Source organism: Microcebus murinus, chromosome 1 (assembly GCF_040939455.1).
Source record: "Microcebus murinus isolate Inina chromosome 1, M.murinus_Inina_mat1.0, whole genome shotgun sequence".
NCBI lineage: Eukaryota > Metazoa > Chordata > Mammalia > Primates > Cheirogaleidae > Microcebus > Microcebus murinus.
This window is the reverse complement of record NC_134104.1, coordinates 144,402,687-144,422,142: the sequence shown is the minus strand read 5'-3', so window position 1 is coordinate 144,422,142 and position 19,456 is coordinate 144,402,687. Positions and strand designations below refer to the sequence as shown.

Genomic DNA, 19,456 nt, shown 5'->3' with positions numbered 1-19,456 from the left:
CTACCCTCTGTCAGCTGCAGAGGGGCACAGGCATCTTTCTGACCCTGTCATACCCTTTTCATCATTCTGCAGAATAAGGGACATCAAGGTTATCCCCCCCCCCCAAACCCTACCCCTCTGTGCTGAGCTGAGGGGTCTTGCTGCCTCACACCTAACCCACTCACCCCACTCCCTGCTGGGAGCTGTAGCTCTACCATAGCCTACCCCGCCTGTTTGCTAACTCCTGCTCCTTCCTCAAGATTCCCCCAGCCACTGCATCGTCCTCCTCCTCTGCTTCCCTGGGCAGATGTGCATATGCTGCTTTTCTGGTAGCATTTTCTTCGCCTTGAGGCGAAGTATGCTAGCTCTGAAGCCAGTTTTCCTAGGTTCAAATCCCAGCCCCACCACTTCTTAGCTGTGTAACTTGGGAAGTGTTACTTAACCTCTCTGGTCCTCTGTTTTTTCACCTGAAAAACAGAGACCCTTGATATCATGTATATTGCATTGAAATCACTCAAAGAAAGCAGGAGGAACGGTCCCTGGTATAAGTAAGCACTCAAATGACAGCTATTAAGATTCCTCCTGGGCCCTGTCTGTTTGCAGTTGTAATATTGCATGCAACTTTCCATTCACGGATCTATGAGCTTCTTCAAGGCAGGAATCATGTCTTTTCACCCCTTCTGGGTAATGTGGCCCAGTGCATGCCCAGAGCGGCGCTCAGACACGACTGTCTGGACAAATGTCCCTCCCCTACACCCGTCCCCGCATTGCCCAGTGTTGTACTCACATTTCCTCTGTTGATGTAGACGGTGACCTGCCCCTCGTCTCTGATCTCTGAAAACATGGGGGCCCCCACCAGCAGGTCAGAGAGGCCGTCCCCGTTCAGGTCAACTGCGCACAAGGAGGAGCCGAAGTAAGAGCCCATCTGCAACCAAGTTGAGTTGCAACAAAGCGTTCAGTGTCTGCCATCACACAAGGGGGCCCTCGCTTTCCTCCAGCCCATCAGAGGCTGTGACAGCTATGCTGCCCCGTAAACCACAATGCCTCGGCAAACAGTGAAATACCCAACTTCCAGCAGCCACGAAGAACCCCAGGCAATGTGAGACCAAAGCTACCTGGCCCAGAATCCCTGTTCCTAGAGCCGTATGGAAGGGAAGATAAACAGACTGATCCCTGGAGAGCAAGGTGCAAGCCGAGGTTGTGAATATAGGTTACAACCATAATAAAAGTGCCCCTTGTATCAGACATTGGCCAAGGCCAAGCAAGGAGGAATATGAAATTTCACAACACAAGGCAGGTATGAAAATAAACGTTACACAGGGAAAGAGGTCACCCTCTCCCAGTCCTGTGCATAGCTAAGGAATGGTTAGGAAGGCATGAGCTGAAGTGACAGAAAAAAGTCTAACTCATAAAATGGGTTGACTAATGAGGAAACAGAGCCAGTTTACACTGGCTCTTCTTTAATTATAATTTAATCTAGTACCTATTATTTTAAATCAGGGGTCTCAAATCCACATACCAATGGGACCCAGGAAGGTGACACAACAGGTTTAAGAAAAGATAACAGTGCAAGGATGCTCACAGGTGGCAAGTGATGCTTGTCTTCAGCGTCTGAGTAACAATAGGGAATGGTAGAGACTGCAGCAAACTGGAACCCACAGCCCGAGCTAAAGGAGCAGCTGCTACCCGACTGCTGCTATAATAACTGCCATCAAGAGAAAAGCTGACTCAGAGAAGACCAACCTCCCCACTTTTCGAGAGAAAATTTTATTTGAAGTGCCTATTCTTTAAATGCTGGCAATTTATTCGTATTAAAAATTAAACAAATAATACACAGGCCAAACAAAAGTTTTTTTGTGAACTGTATCTTTTCCAAAAGGCTTCCATTTGCAACCTCTGTTTAAAGGGGGAAAAAGTGCTTCTCTTTTAAAATAAATGTTTTCAAATAGAGCGACTCTGGTTTTACGGACATGACCAAGCATTTTCTTTCACTGTTGGCGTTTGCTGGCGGCTGACCCAGGGGAGTTCCAGAGAGGCAGAGGGCACTCCAATCTATTTCCTGCAGCTAACACTGGCACAGGAGGACTTTGTAGTGGCCGCTCAGAAACCCTTCCCCAGTGACATGCCACGGCCACCTCCAGTTCCTGCCACCACCCATTCTCAAGGGAGAGGGGAACAGGAAAGGTCTGAAATCCCAGAAGGTAGGGAGGACAGAAACCAAGTTGCCAGTCACTAATTCCGCGGCCTTGCCGAGCTCTCCATCTGAGCGTCAGTGAAAGGAACTGGTAAGGCACGGGCCAGGCCCAAAGAGCAAAGCCGCCGCCCGCTCTCTCTGGCTGAGCCCCAGGGGAACTATTTGTTTCATTCCAAGGGGCTATTTAACTTGGCATCTCCATCAGTGTTAAATCAGAAATCCCTGTACATGAAGTTTCCTATCTAAGTTTTGAAATGCAAACACTCTGCATACTCCGTTAATTCAATAAAACTCCAGTACAAAGCAGTGACATGCTTTGGGGTGAGCGTCCCTTATCGGGGCACCCCACCAGCCTGGAAACGCAGAGACGTGAGTCTGTGTGACCGGCTGAACCGAACACACATTGGTGATTTCATAGGTGTACTATCTGAAGGATGTCAACCAATAGAGACCAGAGGGGTTTGGGGTTTTGGGTTTTCTTTCCTCTTAAGGGAAGTCAGGATACAGGACTATCTGACTATGCTAGCCAAAAGAAAGCAGAAGTGAACTGGGCGGTTTGCTGAGGTATCATAAAACTCTCCTCTCTGTGTGGCTCCAGACACGGGGCTAAAGCTAACGGCATTCTTTGAAACCCAAGGGTCATGTCCGCTCCTTAGGAGATAATGGAGAAGTCAGAGAGCCAAGAATGTCTCATTTCTCCGGCAAAAAGCAGAATAAGATGTTTAAAGAGAGGCAGTGGCCTATTTCAAAATGAGAGTGGTGAGGAGAAGGTAAAGCTGGCTAGAGACACTGGTGGAAGGACGTGAAGGCAAGAGGGCCGTGGGTGGCAGAGTGGAGGGGCAGCCAGAGAATGGGGCTAAGGGTAGGGTGAGAGGAGCCCCGAAGGAAAGAAAGCATCACATGTCTATGGAGCTGGGAGGTGAAATCTCTGAGCCCCCCTGTCCCTTCTCCAAGAAGTCTGACATACCTTGTCATAATACGGACATTCAAGTAGAGGTGCAAGTGAGTCTGTCCTGGAACCCAGTGGCACAACATCCTCAGGAAGTTTGGACGAGTGGGTTCTCGACAATCGGCCCAATCCTCCTCACACCACCCACTCTGAAATCTACACCCTCAAAACCTGACCGACAGGGGCACAGGTGGGTGGCCATAGAAGTTGGCACCTGAAGCAGGAGGTTTTCGAGGAGGAGAGGGGGCACGACTACAGACTGTTAACCACACGAGGACCACGGGCAGCATGGAGCGGAGTAGGGAAGGAGGAAGCACGTCGGAAAATAGGGTGACAGAAACTTCTAAGCTGCACAATTCACCGAAGATAGGGTGACAGGTGTGTCTAAGCTGCACGATTCACTTTAAAGAACGCTTTAATTTCATGCTTTCTGACCCAGGTACCTTTGAAAGGAGGAGGGAGCTTGTTTCCATAGTAGACACACTCACCCATTTCTTATTTTTTGAAGATCTAAAAGGTTGGACTTAGTGCCGTTCACACCCTGCTTGCTCTTTAGGGCTCTTTTTAATCACAAATGGCATGCAGCTATTTCTTTCCTAACTTTAGGGGTGCTTGGAAAACCTTTTTTTTGCAGAATTGCTCGCAGTCATTTTCCAGTGTCGCTGCTTTGGGGTTTTAGAAATGTTAAAATAACAGAGGCCGGCACAGTTCTCAGGGGAACACAGAGCTGTTCTGAGGGAAAATGCAAAACCAAGTTTGGTGATACAGTTTTTATTCAAAAGGTTACGACAATTATACACTAAGTATAAGTATGTATTTAGGTTGTTAAAATTGCAAAATGTCCCACTCACGCTACTGGTGAGTGGGACTTCTAGAACTCAGAATACGGCTCACCACTGGGGCAATGTGGAAGGATCTCGGGCTGGCCTACAGCAGTTCTAACTCACAGCAGGAACAGAACCGGGCTTGGGGACACGTGGTCCAGGAAGGAGACAATCATTTTTTTCCCCTTGTTTCAGGGTGGCAAGTAAGTAAAATCACCTTCTGGCATTCCGCTATCCTTTGGAGTCTCCTCCCCACATCTGAGGCATCCTACACTTCTTCCCAGGGCCCACTGAGGCCTCCGCCAAGACCGACTGCCACATCACTCCCCGCCTCTCCAGCCTAAACTTGTGTCCCTTGGAGCAGCCAAGCTCAGCCAGGCAGTCCTACCGATCTAAGCCACGCTAAGGAGTGTGTGGCTGAAAAATGCTACTTAGTTACCAAAGAACTCTCTACCTTGCTTAATTTTAGGCTACAGTGCAGTACACCAGAAACCTTCAGGAGGCAGAGAGAGGATTGGAGGAGGGTGGGGATGACACAGGCAGATAAACCTTGTCCAGGACTAACTTTATGGCAGCCTCCTGAGCTATTTCTGCTTCAAGCTTCTAAGAGGAACTGGGTGACTTGTGTTTGGATTTTCTTTGTTACGACAACAGTCCCCATGGCAGTGACAGTAGAAGGCTGAGGATGCGGGAAAGAGGACAGCATCAGGCTGGTGAGACAGGGACAGTGAGAAGCATTTGCCTGCCTGCGTCCTTTGGGATTAATCACTTATACAGACATACCAGGCTTGCTACTGGGACTTAACTGCTCCTAATCTGCCTGGAGGTGGAGATGCATGAGTATGAGATAGATATGGGGGCAGAGAAAGGCAGAGAGACAGGGCGTGTTAGTCGATGATGTCTAAACCGTGGACAGCCTCTTAAAACTCTGTGCTATAACTTGGCCATGGATAAACTCACCTTGCTACACGATGCCTCCTAAAATGAGCACGAATCCCATGAATCTGCAGGTTACACATACTGCTGAGAAGGTAAAGACACTAACATACAGACAGGACCGCCATATAAATGGAAGGCATAGGCAGGGCCATCGAACCAATTTTCTAAAAAGTAAGAACCGACTCCCACGTGATCACATCTCTCAAACAAAAAAACAGTCACTTATACCAAGAACCTCACCTTTTTACCTGATGCCTGAAAAATCTTAATTAAGGTGCCTGATCTTCGGTCAGCTCTAAAAATATAAACCTATGGAAGGAAAAAAAAATCTAGTTAGAATGGAAGCAATGACCAAAGATATTGATCAGCACTCTCTTGGGAGTCCTATTTAAAGGCCAGGCACACAGCACGTGTGCTTACGCTGGCTGATGATAAGGAAGAGGTCAGCATAGCTCTCTTCTTAACAATCCTACAAAAAAAAAAAAAAAAAGTGTCCTTCAATCCGGAGGCAGAAATCACCTCCACTGCTCCTGAACCACGGGGTTTACAGAAGCCGTGTACAATAAGACCCAGGGAGCTTCCAGATTACTAGTAAATAACCCAATTCTCAGAAAAGTAAGTATTTTCTTCCTTGAAATATTTCCTTCACTCCTATCAGTTAGAGCTTTAACAGGTATCACAACATAAGAAAAAAGGATGCAGGAGAATATTATAGGCAAAGCAGTTTCCCAAAGTGATTCCACATAATATTAGAGCCACGGGCTCTGCTTGGGTAAACATACGTTTGGTCTAAGAAATGTAGATTTAAACATCACATAAATTCCTTTATTGTGGAACTTCTCAGAGCCTTTAGCATGCACATTTAAGCTATAAATCACCACTGCAAAGATGATCATTGTCATTGAACTCCCTAAATATACTTAACTATGGAAGTTTTTTTTTTTTTTTTTTTTTTCGAGTAACATCTTATGGGAAGAGAGTCTCAAAAGAACCAGAACAGATCCTCACACGGGATAACTAACTACAATCTTAGTGTGAACGCCTTTGTGCCCTGACAACAGAAATGAACAACCACCAAAATCCTAAAGGCGAGAAATCCATTCTGGGGTCTTTGGGAATCAAGTCTGTACCAGCCCCAGCCCCTGGGAATGTGGAATAGTCACAACTTTGTCAACTATAACCAGTTTTCCCAGCACTTCTCAGGTGGCCCAACCCAAAGAAGCATTTCTATGTTCTCTCTTTGTTCAGTGGATCCAGGATTCCTGCTGTCTGGCTCTATCAGGTATAAACACCATTCTTGTCTTAAAACTTGTCGGGGACTAGGCAGTCATCATAATCATCTGAAGGAAAACGATAAAACGGGAGCGAGTGTTTTCTGCAATTAGTGAGAAAAGTGGGCCGTTATCAGCACAGAGGCATCCGCGTCACTGTGAGCCCGGGTAAGCATCTTCACCACTCCTGCAGGGATGCCGGGTAGCCTGCGGCTCCTCCCCAAAGACTCCATCAGCATGGAGACAGCTCTTGGTGGTTTTCCCTCCACCATGTCGAGAAATTCATGTGACTCAGAAAGACTCACTTCTTTCTTGAGGTTACCAAAGGTCATCTGCATGCCCTCTCCTTCCTCCTGCATGGGGTCCTGGTTTATCTGGTTTCGTTTTCAAAGAACCTTTCTCTGCAGCATCAGTATGAGGGAGGAGGGAGGCGCGCATGCTCCAGAGATGTGAGCAGCAGCTCCTAACCTCTGCCCGGGAAGATCCACAGAAATAATAACTCTCATGAACACATCTCAGTCAAGCTGAGGCAGCTGTGTGGTTTGTGTTTGATCATCCTAACACCCTGGCTGAGGGCTCCAATGACCAGTGGTCTAGCCTACTTGAGCCAATACAGAATCCTGACCTCAATTCTCTAAGCCCCAGGAGATATGGCCAGACTCTATCACAGGTCCACCCCAGGGGCTCAAATCTAAACTTGATTCTTTCATTTGGTCTTTTCTATCAAAAAATGTAAGAAACTTGTTAAAAATGCAGATTCCTGACCAGTGTGGATCTACTCAATCTGCAAGCTAAAGAACCATAAGCAGGCCGGGCACAGTGGCTCATGCCTGTCTGTAATCCTAGCACTCTGGGAGGCCGAGGCAGGTGGATCATTTGAGCTCAGAAGTTCAAGACCAGCCTGAGCAAGAGCGAGACCTCGTCTCTACCAAAAATAGAAAGAAGTTAATTGGACAGCTAAAAATATATAGAAAAAATTAGCCGGACATGGTGGCACATGCCTGTAGTCACAGCTACTCAGGAGGCTAAGATAGTAGGATTGCTTGAGCCCAGGAGTTTGAGGTTCTTGTGAGCTAGGCTGAAGCCACGGCACTCTAGCCCGGGAAACAAAGTGAGACTCTGTCTCAAAAAAAAAAACAAAAAACACAACCATAAGTTCTACATAATCCAGGCCCCTTGGAGGCCATGACTCCAAAAGGGATTGACACAGTCCTAGATCCATGGGGTCTTTTAGGGAAGCTAGACTCACATATTCCCAGACCAGCCTTTAGACCGAACCAGTGTTGGGAACCCACTGTTCCTTCTAAAACATTGGAGAAATAAATATGAGAAAAATTTAGGGCATAAATAAAGCCCCAAAGATATCAGGGACTAGCCCTGGCTCCATTAAGTCAAAGTCAAGCTTGGGAAGGGTTCTCAAGGGTGGGGCCTGGAAGGTGGACAGCACTGGATGCCATTCCTTTGGAGGACACCATGATGCCAGGGGTTGGTCTTGTAAATGATACACACAGAGTCAGCCGTGAAGAGCCTTGGATAAGAATGTGCAGAAAATGGAGAGCGTGACTAGCACTCACACTGACTGAGCTTTCGAAGGAAACCCTCAATGGAAGGAGGCTGTGGGGGTTCCTCACTACTTCATCACTTACCCCCAGCCACCCAGGAGCAGGCTCGGGTCAAAGTCAGCTGGCAAACATCTACAACAGGGCAGCAGGCTCCCCTCTTGTACCTGACCCACGCTATTCCAGACTTTTCCTCTCACCTTTCCGATGCCTTCGTCCTGTGGGGCGCCTCCTACCACGTCGGTGGTGGACGGGTGAGAGAAGTGGCCAGCGGTCACTGCGTAGCCTGAACAGGATGGGCAGAAACAAGGACAGGGTTGAGAAAGAAGGGCAGGGAAGTAAAACTATCCACCAGAGGTTAAAAGCTCCTCAAGCACATCCCCTCTCTGGACATGTATATTCCAGTTATTCTTGGAACATAAACTACTAGGGAACAAGGATGGCTGTCAGTCTTCTCATGATGGAATGGCTCATGTCACAAAAAAGGCATGTTCACAAGGACATCAGCGCAGGAGAGAGTGCTTTCTGAGTGTCCTCTTAGCACAGGTACTGTGCTAAATACTATATATCTGTTTTTTTTTTTTTCTTTTCAAGGTATAATTTTCATACAGTTAAGTACATATATCTGATGTGCAGAAATTAATGAATGTGTACACATGTGTATAACCATGCAACCACGCCCAGATCATAATGTGACTATAACCATAGCACCATCACCCCAGAAGGTTCCCTCATGCTCTTTCCCAGTTAACATCCCCATGCAAGTAGCCACTATTCTGATTTCTGTCACTACATACTAGGTTTCCCTTTTCTAGAACTTCACTCAGCATCACATCTGTGACATTCATCTATGTTGTTGAGTATAGTAGCAGTATACTGCTACTGCTGGGTAATGTTCCATTGTATAAATATATCATACCTTTATTTATCCTCTGTTATACTGGGCATTTGGGTTGTTTCCAGTTTGGAGCAATTATGAATAAAGTTGCTATGAACATTCTTATATGTCTTTAGGTACCATTACCTCTTTTAATCTAACAATGCTATGAAGAAGGTATAATTGTTTGTTCTATTTTTACAGACATGGAAATAGACAAAACATAGTTAAACTACATGCCAAAGATTACACAGCAAGATTCAAATCCAATCTGTCTGCGAAGCCCTCTCCATTAACCATTATATCATATTCCCTCCTAAGAGAAGGTAAAAGAAGCTGTCGTGGATGGATGGCCAAAGAATCTACATGCAAAAGAAACCCAAAAAAAGGGGGTGTGTGGGCTTAGTCTAAATGTCTTGTGCTTTTTGGGAACCTTTCTGGCAAGGCTGAAAGTTCCCCTCTGGCCAGCATAAACCCTAAGCAGGCTGCCACATATTCTCAAAACTTTTCATCACCCTCAAACCCCAATGCTGTGATTATAAGCTGTTTGAGTGTTGTGATGACACCATATCATGATCAATTCTCATTCACCATGTGGCTCATTTTTTCACACTGGAGGCTCCTGTCACTTAAGCGTATTATGAGTGATATCAAAGCCTGAAACTGATCCTCGCTAATCCCTAGAGCAGATAAGGGCCTCTGTTCCGTATACAGGGAAAAACCACAGGCCCTAAGGTTCGAAGGACCTGTGCTAGACCCTGAAGCCACCATCCAAACCAGGCTTTCTTCTGCCTTCTCTTGGTTCTCTGATTCAATGAACCTGTGTTGAGTTCCTACCATACACCAGAGACTATACAAAGTCCTAGAAATGTGAGACAATGTCCCCCGCCTCAAGGTGCTCCCAGCATAGTGAGGAATAGTACCAGTGGCAGGTGCTTACAAGACGACAGCATTAAGGAGCTGGTGAGTACGGGAGCAAACGCTCCAGAGACCCAGACTAGAAGGATTACTGGGTCTACACTACTGGTCAAAAAACTTGTAGCTAGATGGGAAAAGGCAAGTCAATAACTCCCTACTGCCATGTGACAAGAAATTCCCAGTACCTCTCTATGCAAAAAGGAGGTCAGAGATGTCCCCTAAGTTATGTGCAATGAATGTGAAGGAGCACTGTTTTATCATCATGAGACCTAAATTTAGCTTCATTTTCAGTCCAGAATTATAGCATTTAGGCCATGGATTAAAGAAAAGAGTCTTGTAATTATCATCTGCACAAGCAAAGACAGCCTCTGTTCCCAAATGGGCATGGCCTTATCCTGGTGTCGTGCTTGCCTCACGGCTGCTAAATTAGATTGTGTCTATCTTCTTTCTAGAAGACTGAGAGGGTTGAGAAAATAAGAGAAATTGTTCTGAGCCCTTAATTAAACTTCAGTATTAGGTTGTCATCTGTCGTGATCATTTCTGGTACTTATAATTTCTATTTGCAACCAGTTTTATGACTAGGAAGCAGAGACTCTGTCCAGAGGGAAGCCCTGGAAAACCAGAATTTTATTACACTCATTTTGTATCTGACGATCTGAACTTGAGTAATTGCTATAACAAGAAAATAAAATGTTTGCTTCCCTGGAGGCTTACCCATCAGCTTTTTAATTAAATCACACAGTTTTAACTCAGTTCTCTCCTTTGTTCTCCTCTCTACCTTCTGCATGAGGGGCTAGACGTTAAGGTGCCCTGGCTAAACATGTATGGAATTACAACAACAGACGTAAAAGACAATGACATCTTCTTTCCACCAATAAAGCACTAATTGGTGAGCTTGGTGGAAATCACGCCCATTTCCCCTTTCTTACCTGTCATCTCCCTGAGCTACTCACCCAGGTAGGTGTACCGCCTGTTCATGATCGTGTCATCGTTCAGTTTAAAATAGGTGTTGTCCGTGAGGTTTAGCACTTTGACCGTCCCTGCCCAATAAAATGACCCCGGGGCGCCCATCACCACCAGCTCCTATGGTAGAGAAATCCAAGTGTAAACAGGGAAGGAATATGAGGAAGGGAAGGGGGGTGTGTTGAGAACCACAGTCACTATAAAAGAAAACTCAGAATTAAATTTAAAATACCTCAAACCAAGGGCTTTTTTCAGCTAAGCAATAAAAACATATTTCACCAGATTCCCTAGCACGATGGAATCTATCATATGGATGGGATGATCAGGACTGAAGACACGAAGATGACCAAGCAAGGGAGCAAAATGTGGGACAGGACAGGCCCCTATCCTATCCATAGTGAGGCTGCACTCATTTCCTCAACTTTACACCAGGATCAAACAAGCAAACTCCTGACACTGTCCTAAACCACAGGTTCCAGTGAACAACACTCATGGAAAGGCAGCACCACCTCACCTAGCCTGGACACCAGCCCCACTCACTCTCCAGCAATTCCTCCACCTGATACACAGCAAGAGGAAAACAGGGATCAAGATCAGCTTTGCAAAACCTGTGCGCTAATATTCCAGCCAAATCCCCTCCAGTCCTCACGCAAGACCCTCTTCTCAGGAGTGGTTCTACAGCATGGTTTTCCAGCCACTCCAGCCCACTGCAGATGTGAAAGAATGAAGCCAAGAGACCAGAGACCCCAACCCAGGAAGGACACAAACTGCAAGGAGAAGAGACCACAGGCAGAAAGAGACAGCACTACTATTAAACACAGACTCAAGAACACAAAAGGCACAGCTGTCTTCAGCATTAGATTAGGGGGAAACAGTCGACAGGCCTGAGAGCATGCTTGTGCCACAAAACCATCGAATGACCATCGCTGATGATAAACCTAAGTGCCCCAAAATGATTCGGTTACCTAAAGAAGTCAGCACGGATATCTGCATGATTTTATCCACAAGAATATGTATCATAACTATACTAAGTTGGAAACATCCCGAACACCTAACAACAAGGACTCTAAATGATGGTGCATTCATTCCATAGAATTCTACACAGCACTAAAAAACGGTGGAAGATCTAATGGCACTGAGAGATAGTCACAAAACACTAGTGAGTTAAAGGATATGCCAAACAATATGTATGCTATGGTCATGTTTTGTGTTTAAAAAAACAAACACAGCTCACGCCTGTAATCCTAGCTCTTGGGAGGCCGAGGCGGGCGGATTGCTCAAGGTCAGGAGTTCAAAACCAGCCTGAGCAAGAGCGAGACCCCGTCTCTACTATAAATAGAAAGAAATTAATTGGCCAACTGATATATATATAAAAAATTAGCCGGGCATGGTGGCGCATGCCTGTAGTCCCAGCTACTCGGGAGGCTGAGGCAGAAGGATCACTCAAGCCCAGGAGTTTGAGGTTGCTGTGAGCTAGGCTGACGCCACGGCACTCACTCTAGCCTGGACAACAAAGTGAGACTCTGTCTCAAAAAAAAAAAAAAAAAAAAAAAAACAAACACAAAAAAACAACACAAACACACACACATGTACAGACAGACAAGCGACAGACAGGACCAGGAGGATAAGTTCCAAAACATTCATGGTGTTTTCCACTAGGTAATACGATTATTGGAATCAATCAATCTTTCTTCCTCTTTCTCATCCCTAAAGCTTACTTTTCTTTGTATTTTTCAAAATGCCAGAATAGACTGTTTTCCAAGAGCACCAGGGCTCAGGTAAAATTCAGCACCGCCAACTCTCTCAGCCACCTCTGGCCCTTCTCCTGCCATTGTCCCTCAGACTGCCTGGCTGGGACCCTCTAAACTGATTCTGGTTTTCTAAGCAATTCTGCTCTTTTTGTCTCCATCTCTCCCTGCAATACCCTCACACTTCCTCTGCTTGGGTGCCCTTTCTCAATTCTCCAAAACCCTGTTGAAGTGTGGGTAAATCTTAGACAAAACATTGATGAGAAAACAACAACAACAACAAAAAAAGAGTGCATGAGTCCACTCATATGAAGTTCTAGAATCAACAAAACCAACCTGTTGTGACAGAAGTCCAGTCAGTGGTTACCTGGAGTGAAGAAGGGGGCTCTGTCTGCAAAGGGGCATGAGAGACTCTGTGGAGCAATGGGAATGTTCTAATCTCCATCAAGGTGAGGATGCATGGCGTACACATCTGTCAAAACTCACTGAACTCTGCGTTTAAAATAGTGCTTTTTGGCCAGGCGCTGTGGTTCATGCCTGTAATCCTAGCATTTGGGGAGGCCGAGGCGGGAGGAATCGCTCAAGGTCAGGAGTTTAAAACCAGCCTGAGCAAGAGCGAGACCCCATCTCTACTAAAAATAGAAAGAAATTAATTGGCCAACTAAACACATATAGAAAAAATTACCCGGGCATGCCTGTAGTCCCAGCTACTCGGGAGGCTGAGGCAGTAGGATCACTTGAGCCCAGGAGTTTGAAGTTGCTGTGAGCTAGGCTGAAGCCACAGCACTCTAGCCTGGGCAACAGAGTGAGACTCTGTCTCAAAAAAAATAAATAACTAAAAATAAATAGTAGATTTTGTTGTATTTATGTAATGTAATAAATGTAATAAACTTTGATTTTTAAAAATTCTATAACAGTGATTAAACACTGACAAGGAAGTCATCTCACGAAAACACAAAACGTGTTTGTGAGAGGACATTTTGCAAGCACTAAAATGAAGCACCACTGTGCAGACGCCACGCCGAGGTGAGGGGAAGGCAGGCAAGTCCTCGCTTCCATTCCACGGCCCTGGCTTTCCGTCCATCCTTCCCCAACAGGGAATCCCTTCTTTTCGATTACCTATATTTTTTAAAGTATCTACACTGCAGCAAGACATAAAATTATTTTTCTAATAAAATAATTTTTCACTCAACAATATTTATTAAGCACCTACTACATTATTTATCAGAGTTTACACTGCAACTCTCGAAGAAAAAGTTCCTTTGTACAACATTCTTGGGGTGAGACAACAAGGAAATGCACAAGGTCCTTTTAAAAAATTCTATCCAAAAGGGTTAAAATCAATACAATTTCTAGAGGAAACTCTTCAGCCGTAGACAAAAGCCCAAAGACGCAGGCTGTGCAGGCTAATAGAGATAATGGACACTGGACAGGTCATGCCTCTTGCTGCTGAAACACACAAAACCGTCCCCTGGGCCTTCCGAGTCCCCAGCACTGTCATACATTTCAGAAGCAGATCTCCCCAGGCTAGTCTCGCTCTGCAGAGCTTGTCCTCACACTCGGTCAGAAGCTGCTAGTTTCTGACAAGTCCCTGGCGGGTAGATCCTGCCACAGAGATCCTGAGTTTCTGATGACAATTCATAAAGTCGCCGCTGAATTCTTAGGGCACAGAGTGTCTGCAAAACCCAGAAACATCTAAAGAGAAAATCAGAGGAGGACAGAGCCTGCAGGCAAGAGGGTAATGCTTTGAATAACACACATTCTATGGTCGATTTGGGGAAAAGGCTTAACAAAGAGGAGTTATGAGCACGGATGGAAGAAAAGCCACTAGACTCTGGTCTAAATGGTTTCCTTTTGGTAAATCAGGAAGGTTCTAGCCAGAAATGACTGTTGATGAACTCTTCGTTTTAAGGTTCTAAGAGCCTATTCCTACCTCGAAGGAAACTGCTGAAGATAAGCCAGATGTCCTCAGAGGTATCTCACTGTTCTATAAAAATAGATCACTTTCTGCACTGAGGACTCACCACGAGGAAAACACAGTGGTGCATTCATTCATTCATTCTCTTTATACTCATCTGTTCTGCTTATGGGACTGTGATAGCTCTAGAAAGAGTGTGAGAAACACAAATGATCAGTTCACCAAAGGAGGGAGACTTTTTCCTGGCCTTGAGCTTAGAAAGGAATTTGTGGTCAGCGTCCAAATACAAAGGGCACCGAAGAACATAAAGAGCGCTATCCTCAGTCGCAGTTGTTTACACAGCGTAGAGCTTTCTCCATCTGCAGCTTTTTATAATTCAGGGCTCTAAGCATCAGTACAAGTGTGTCAAGGCTCTTCAGGACACCAGGCAGTGGACGCATTGCTTTCTGATGATTTAGATTAACCCACTGCTAACATACTGCTGTATCCCCTTCTCAAACATTACCAAGAGGGTAGGGCAAAGTAATCCCTCTCCTCAAAAACTGTGGAAGCCATTAGCTGTTAAAAGCCAATTATTTTCCCCTCTCCTCCTAGTGCTCACCCCCCACTCCCCGTTCAGTTCAAACTAAACATTATGGAGCCAAGCCTGCAGCTCTCTAGGCTGGGGTGGGAGGTGGGGACAGTGTCTCCCTGGAAATCTCTTCTATTTGGCTTTTTCTATTCACTACGGATGATACCTGAGCCCTTTTTGGTACTGTTCACAAGTGCCAGCAAAACGTGACCAATGCTTAGCTCCCCACCACCCAGGAATGGCCAATGCCAATGCCACACATATGAACGAAAGGTTCCCTGCAAGCAAAGGCTACCACTACCTAACCCACACTCCTGGAATCCCATCACTTAACAGCAGTGTGGGCCTTTTCCCAAGATGCATTCATCTGAAGACTCTCCAGCGGTACAGGGGCACTTGGGTGTGCCTAAGAGATGATGCCACAGGCTTCCTCTGCACACTGCGAGGTGGCACAAGAAAGCAGAGCGCTCGGGACGTGTGATAGAAGTCTGTGCTGGCCGGGCCTGGTGGCTCACGCCTGTAATCCTAGCACTCTGGGAGGCCGAGGCGAGAGGATCTTTTGAGCTCAGGAGTTCAAGACCAGCCTGAGCAAGAGCGAGACCCCATCTCTACTAAACATGGAAAGAAATTAGCTGGACAACTAAAAATATATAGAAAACATTAGCCGGGATGGTGCATGCCTGTAGTCCCAGCTACTCAGGAGGCTGAGGCAGGAGGATCGCTTGAGCCCAGGAGTTTGAGGTTGCTGTGAGCTAGGCTGATGCCACGGCACTCTAGCCCAAAGTGAGACTTTGTCTCAAAAAAAAAAAAAAAAAAGAATAAGAAGAAGTCTGTGCTAAACAGTCATCCTCATGTCTCCACCCTTCCACGGCAGTGCTCAAATGCTGGCTGGGTGAGTCCAAGTCCTCTCTTGCTGCTTAGAAGTATCTCCCACCTCTGTTAGCCTCGTCTATAAAAATAAAGTTCCCAGGAAATTCTCCCTTATCCTCAATAACAGGCTAAAACTCAGATGGCATCCATGACTCAGAGAGCTTGGATAAGCTCAGGGTCACTGACCTGCAGGTCAAGCAAGCACCTTGGGACAGAACATTTCAGGGCAACATGGCCATGTCCAGAAGGCCACAGAAGCACGTACGGTTTAGGAAGCAGCTGTATGCCCTGTGAGGGGCAGACCAGCTCACAGCAAAGGCAAGCCCAAGTGACGAGGTCAGCAGCAGGGCAGAGGAGGCGAGCAGCGCCTGCCTGACCCCTTCAACCACATTTCCTGCTCAGCCACAAACAGCTGAAGTTCCAGAAACAAGGGAGACAGTGAGTTCAAAGACCTCGGGTTTAAGGAGGCCAAAAGCCTGGGAACCAAAGCTGATGCCAAAAACCAAACTGGTCAGGAGACAGCAGGCTGGGGTCAAGGACTGAGCGGCGGCCAGCAGTGATGCCTTCCCGCTGGTGGCCACCCACCCCTCCCCCACCAGTCTGTACACCCACTGGGTCCCCACTGTTGTGCGCTGGGAGCCCAGCCAGCACACGCAGAGGCGCTATGGTTCCCTTGGGTTCTGCACCCTGGAGCCTGGAGTTTCAACAGATGCTCTGGTTCCTTGTCACCCTGAGTTTGCAAGGCCACCAGGACACACCCCCACCCATACTCCTGCCCTGCCTCCTACCTCCCCTCCTTCCAACTTGCCCCACTGCCTTTGTCTTCCATGACTAGCCAGCTAGTGGGACCATAATGACACCTCCTTCATGGGAACTCTTTCACTCCCTTAGTTCTCCACCATCATCTTTGGTGAGCTCTGATTTCTGCAAGGAACCTACCTTCTTCTCCCACCCAAAGGGAGGCATCTCCCCCAAAACCCCATGCTAAGCACACTCCCCACAACTCCCCCAGAGAGTTACTAGCAAGGGCCAAATCTAAGTGTCTAACTCAGGCTGGGTTCCAGTCCCTATGCCCAAATATCTCCAATATACATGTTTAAGCATGTCCCAGCACTGCACACTCCACGTGTCTGAAAGCGACTCATCATTTATCTCTCCCAGTGGGTTCTTTCTCAGGAACCTCTTTTCACCAGGGGTACCTCCATTCTCCAGAAATCTGGCTCAAAATCTCCTTCTTCTACCCCACAGTGCTCTGACCATCCAGCCCCTTGACACTTCCTTCATGTTCTTTGACTCTCCCTGTCATTTTTACTCCTAAAGCATCCCCCTAGTCTGTCCTATTGCTCCATAGCTGGCCCACATCACACCCTCCCACCGGCCTCCCTCCAGGCCCTTCCAATTCCAAAGTCCTGGGCATGGTCAACCCAAATAGTCATTCTTACAACACTGCCATGCACCAGGTGCATCACCTGCTTGTGAACTCACAGTGGTTCCCCATTGCCTGTTGGCTCAAGTCAGACATCACTAGACCTACTAGAAGAACAACAGCTATAGCAACTGAATAATCTAAATGCTAACTGACATGGAAGAGAGTAAAGTTAGCCTATGGCAGGGTGGCATTCCAGATCAATGGGGATAGGAAAAGGTGTTTATAAACTAGAATTAGGACAATAAACTATGCACTTAGGGAAAAATGTAATTATTTCCTACCATATAATGTAAATAAATTTTAAAAGGATTAAAGATAGATATCTTTTTTTTAAAAAAACCTATGAAAGTACTAGAAAAAAATATAGGTGGATATTTTCATATTCTTAGAGAGGGGGTAACCTTCCCAAGACAGAGGTCTAGAATCCAGAAAGAAAAATGCTGATAGATTTTGCCAAATGTGAATGTTTAGTGCCAGTACAATAAAGATACCACAGGCAAACTTAAAAAACTTAAAAAAAAAAACAAGTAAAAGGCTGATGAAAAAAATGTGCAACACATATAACAGATTAGTGTTGAAAATATGTAACAAGTTCCTAAAAACCAGTAAAACATCAAAAAAAAAAAAAACCAAAATACTGGACTAGGAACATAAAGAAGCAATTTCCAGAAAATTAAATACAAATGGTTGATATTTTAAAAGGATACTAAACTACACTAATAATCAGGGAAAGAGACATTAAAATAAAATGAGGGAGTTTTTTTTATAACAAAAATTTAAAGGTCGGCGAAAGAATGTAGGGGCAGACTCAACCCAGGGGAGTGTCAACTGGTAAACGTTTTTGAAGTGCAGTTTGCCAGCATGCATCAAAATTCAAATGTTGAGAGTACCTTTTGACTGAGCAATTCAACTGGTAAACGTTTTTGAAGTGCAGTTTGCCAGCATGCATCAAAATTCAAATGTTGAGAGTACCTTTTGACTGAGCAATTCCTCTCCTACCTGTCTCTTCTAAAGAAGCCTGCACTGGTGCACCCAGAGCTGCGTTGTGGACCTCTGGCACAATGCGACCAGCAAGAGCTTGGCATGCTCCAGCCGCCGCCGAAAGTACCACACGGCAGATGAGGATGGAAAGGTAGGAAGGCCTGGCGGGACGTGGGAAGGCGTGTGGATTTCACTATGGGTGGGAAGGGACCGGAAAGTTCTGAACAAAGGAGTACCGTGACATTTTTCGCATTTGGAAAAGACAGTTCTGGCTTCCGTGTGGCGACTAGTCTGTCCGGAGGCAGCAATGGAAGCAATGGAAACAGGAAAAGGGGACGGCTCTGCAGTGGTTGGGGGCAAGGCAACCGCGGCTCAGGTCTGTGGGGTGGCAGAGGACATGGAAGGAAATGAGCATCTTTGTTAGAGGTTTTGAGGGCACGGGAGGCGGGACTTGCTAGTGGCTTGGAAGTAGGAGAGTGAGGTAAGAAAAGAATCTTAATTTTGGCCTCAACAACTCGGACAACAGGGGGTGCCACTCACAGGACCTAGCATGGACCCCTGGGTAGATCCCGCTGCCGTAAAGCGATTCTGCGGTGAAAAGGACGTAATGAGAATGACGACGGTGAGGGAAGAGTTTAGGAGGGATGCATCTCTTATTTATTGGTTTGAGAGTGAAGGATATAATAAAACTTCTGCCTTTCTACCTTTCCTTTTCTGCTTTCTGGATTAGACGCTATATTGCCAACTGGCTGTTTTTTCTTTGAATTTAAACAACAGCCACTTAAAGGGAGGTGGACGGTTCCATTCCTGCCCCGGGAGGGGAGGGGCGCGCCCTCCACCTCCCGGTGGGGGGTGCTCAGGGAGTCCGGCCTGTTGGCCAAGGCACAGGGTCTGGATTATAATCCTCCGTGTAATGGGAAGCCTTGAGTCAGAACGACGGGGCATTATTGTGCTGGGGTACATTCCTTTTCTACCTAATTGGTTGAGAGTTTTTATCAGTGAAATTATGTTGATTTTTGTCAATGCTTCTGCATCTAGTGACATGATTATATGGTTTTTTAGTCTTTTGTTTTGTTTATGTAGTATATCACATTTATTGCTTTGCATATGCTGAACCATCCTTGCATCTCAGAGATGAATTCCACTTGATTATGGTGAATGATCCTTTCATTTTGAAAGACTCCTCAGGCTGGTGAGCAGGAACACACAGAAGGAGTCGAGAATGGACACAGGTCGGGGTGCTGGGAATGTTCTAAAAGGAGACAGCGATGACGGCTGCACAACACTGTGTGTGTGTGAAGTCCCCCTGCACTGCACACTTTAAGATGGTCAAAATGGTGACTTTAATGTTATGTATATTTTAGCACAATAAAAAAAATAGATTTAGGGAGACCAGTTTGGGGCCAGTGTCTATCTAGGTGATGATGGTGGCTTTTCCAGAAGCATAGTTGAGATAACAGAGGTGA

General features: G+C 46.1%; 1 protein-coding gene across 1 annotated transcript in view; it reads right to left on the bottom strand.

The window, feature by feature from the left end:
* The window catches only part of ITGA9 (integrin subunit alpha 9), a 343,148-nt gene that overhangs the window by 281,352 nt on the left and 42,340 nt on the right, over positions 1-19,456 (bottom strand). Inside the window, exons 6-9 of the mRNA XM_020285519.2 lie at positions 10,464-10,593; positions 7,916-8,001; positions 5,126-5,194; positions 767-904 (exon numbers count right to left, since the gene is read on the bottom strand). Coding sequence (XP_020141108.2) covers positions 767-904; positions 5,126-5,194; positions 7,916-8,001; positions 10,464-10,593 — 423 coding nt within the window. The remainder of the gene's footprint in view (positions 1-766; positions 905-5,125; positions 5,195-7,915; positions 8,002-10,463; positions 10,594-19,456) is intronic.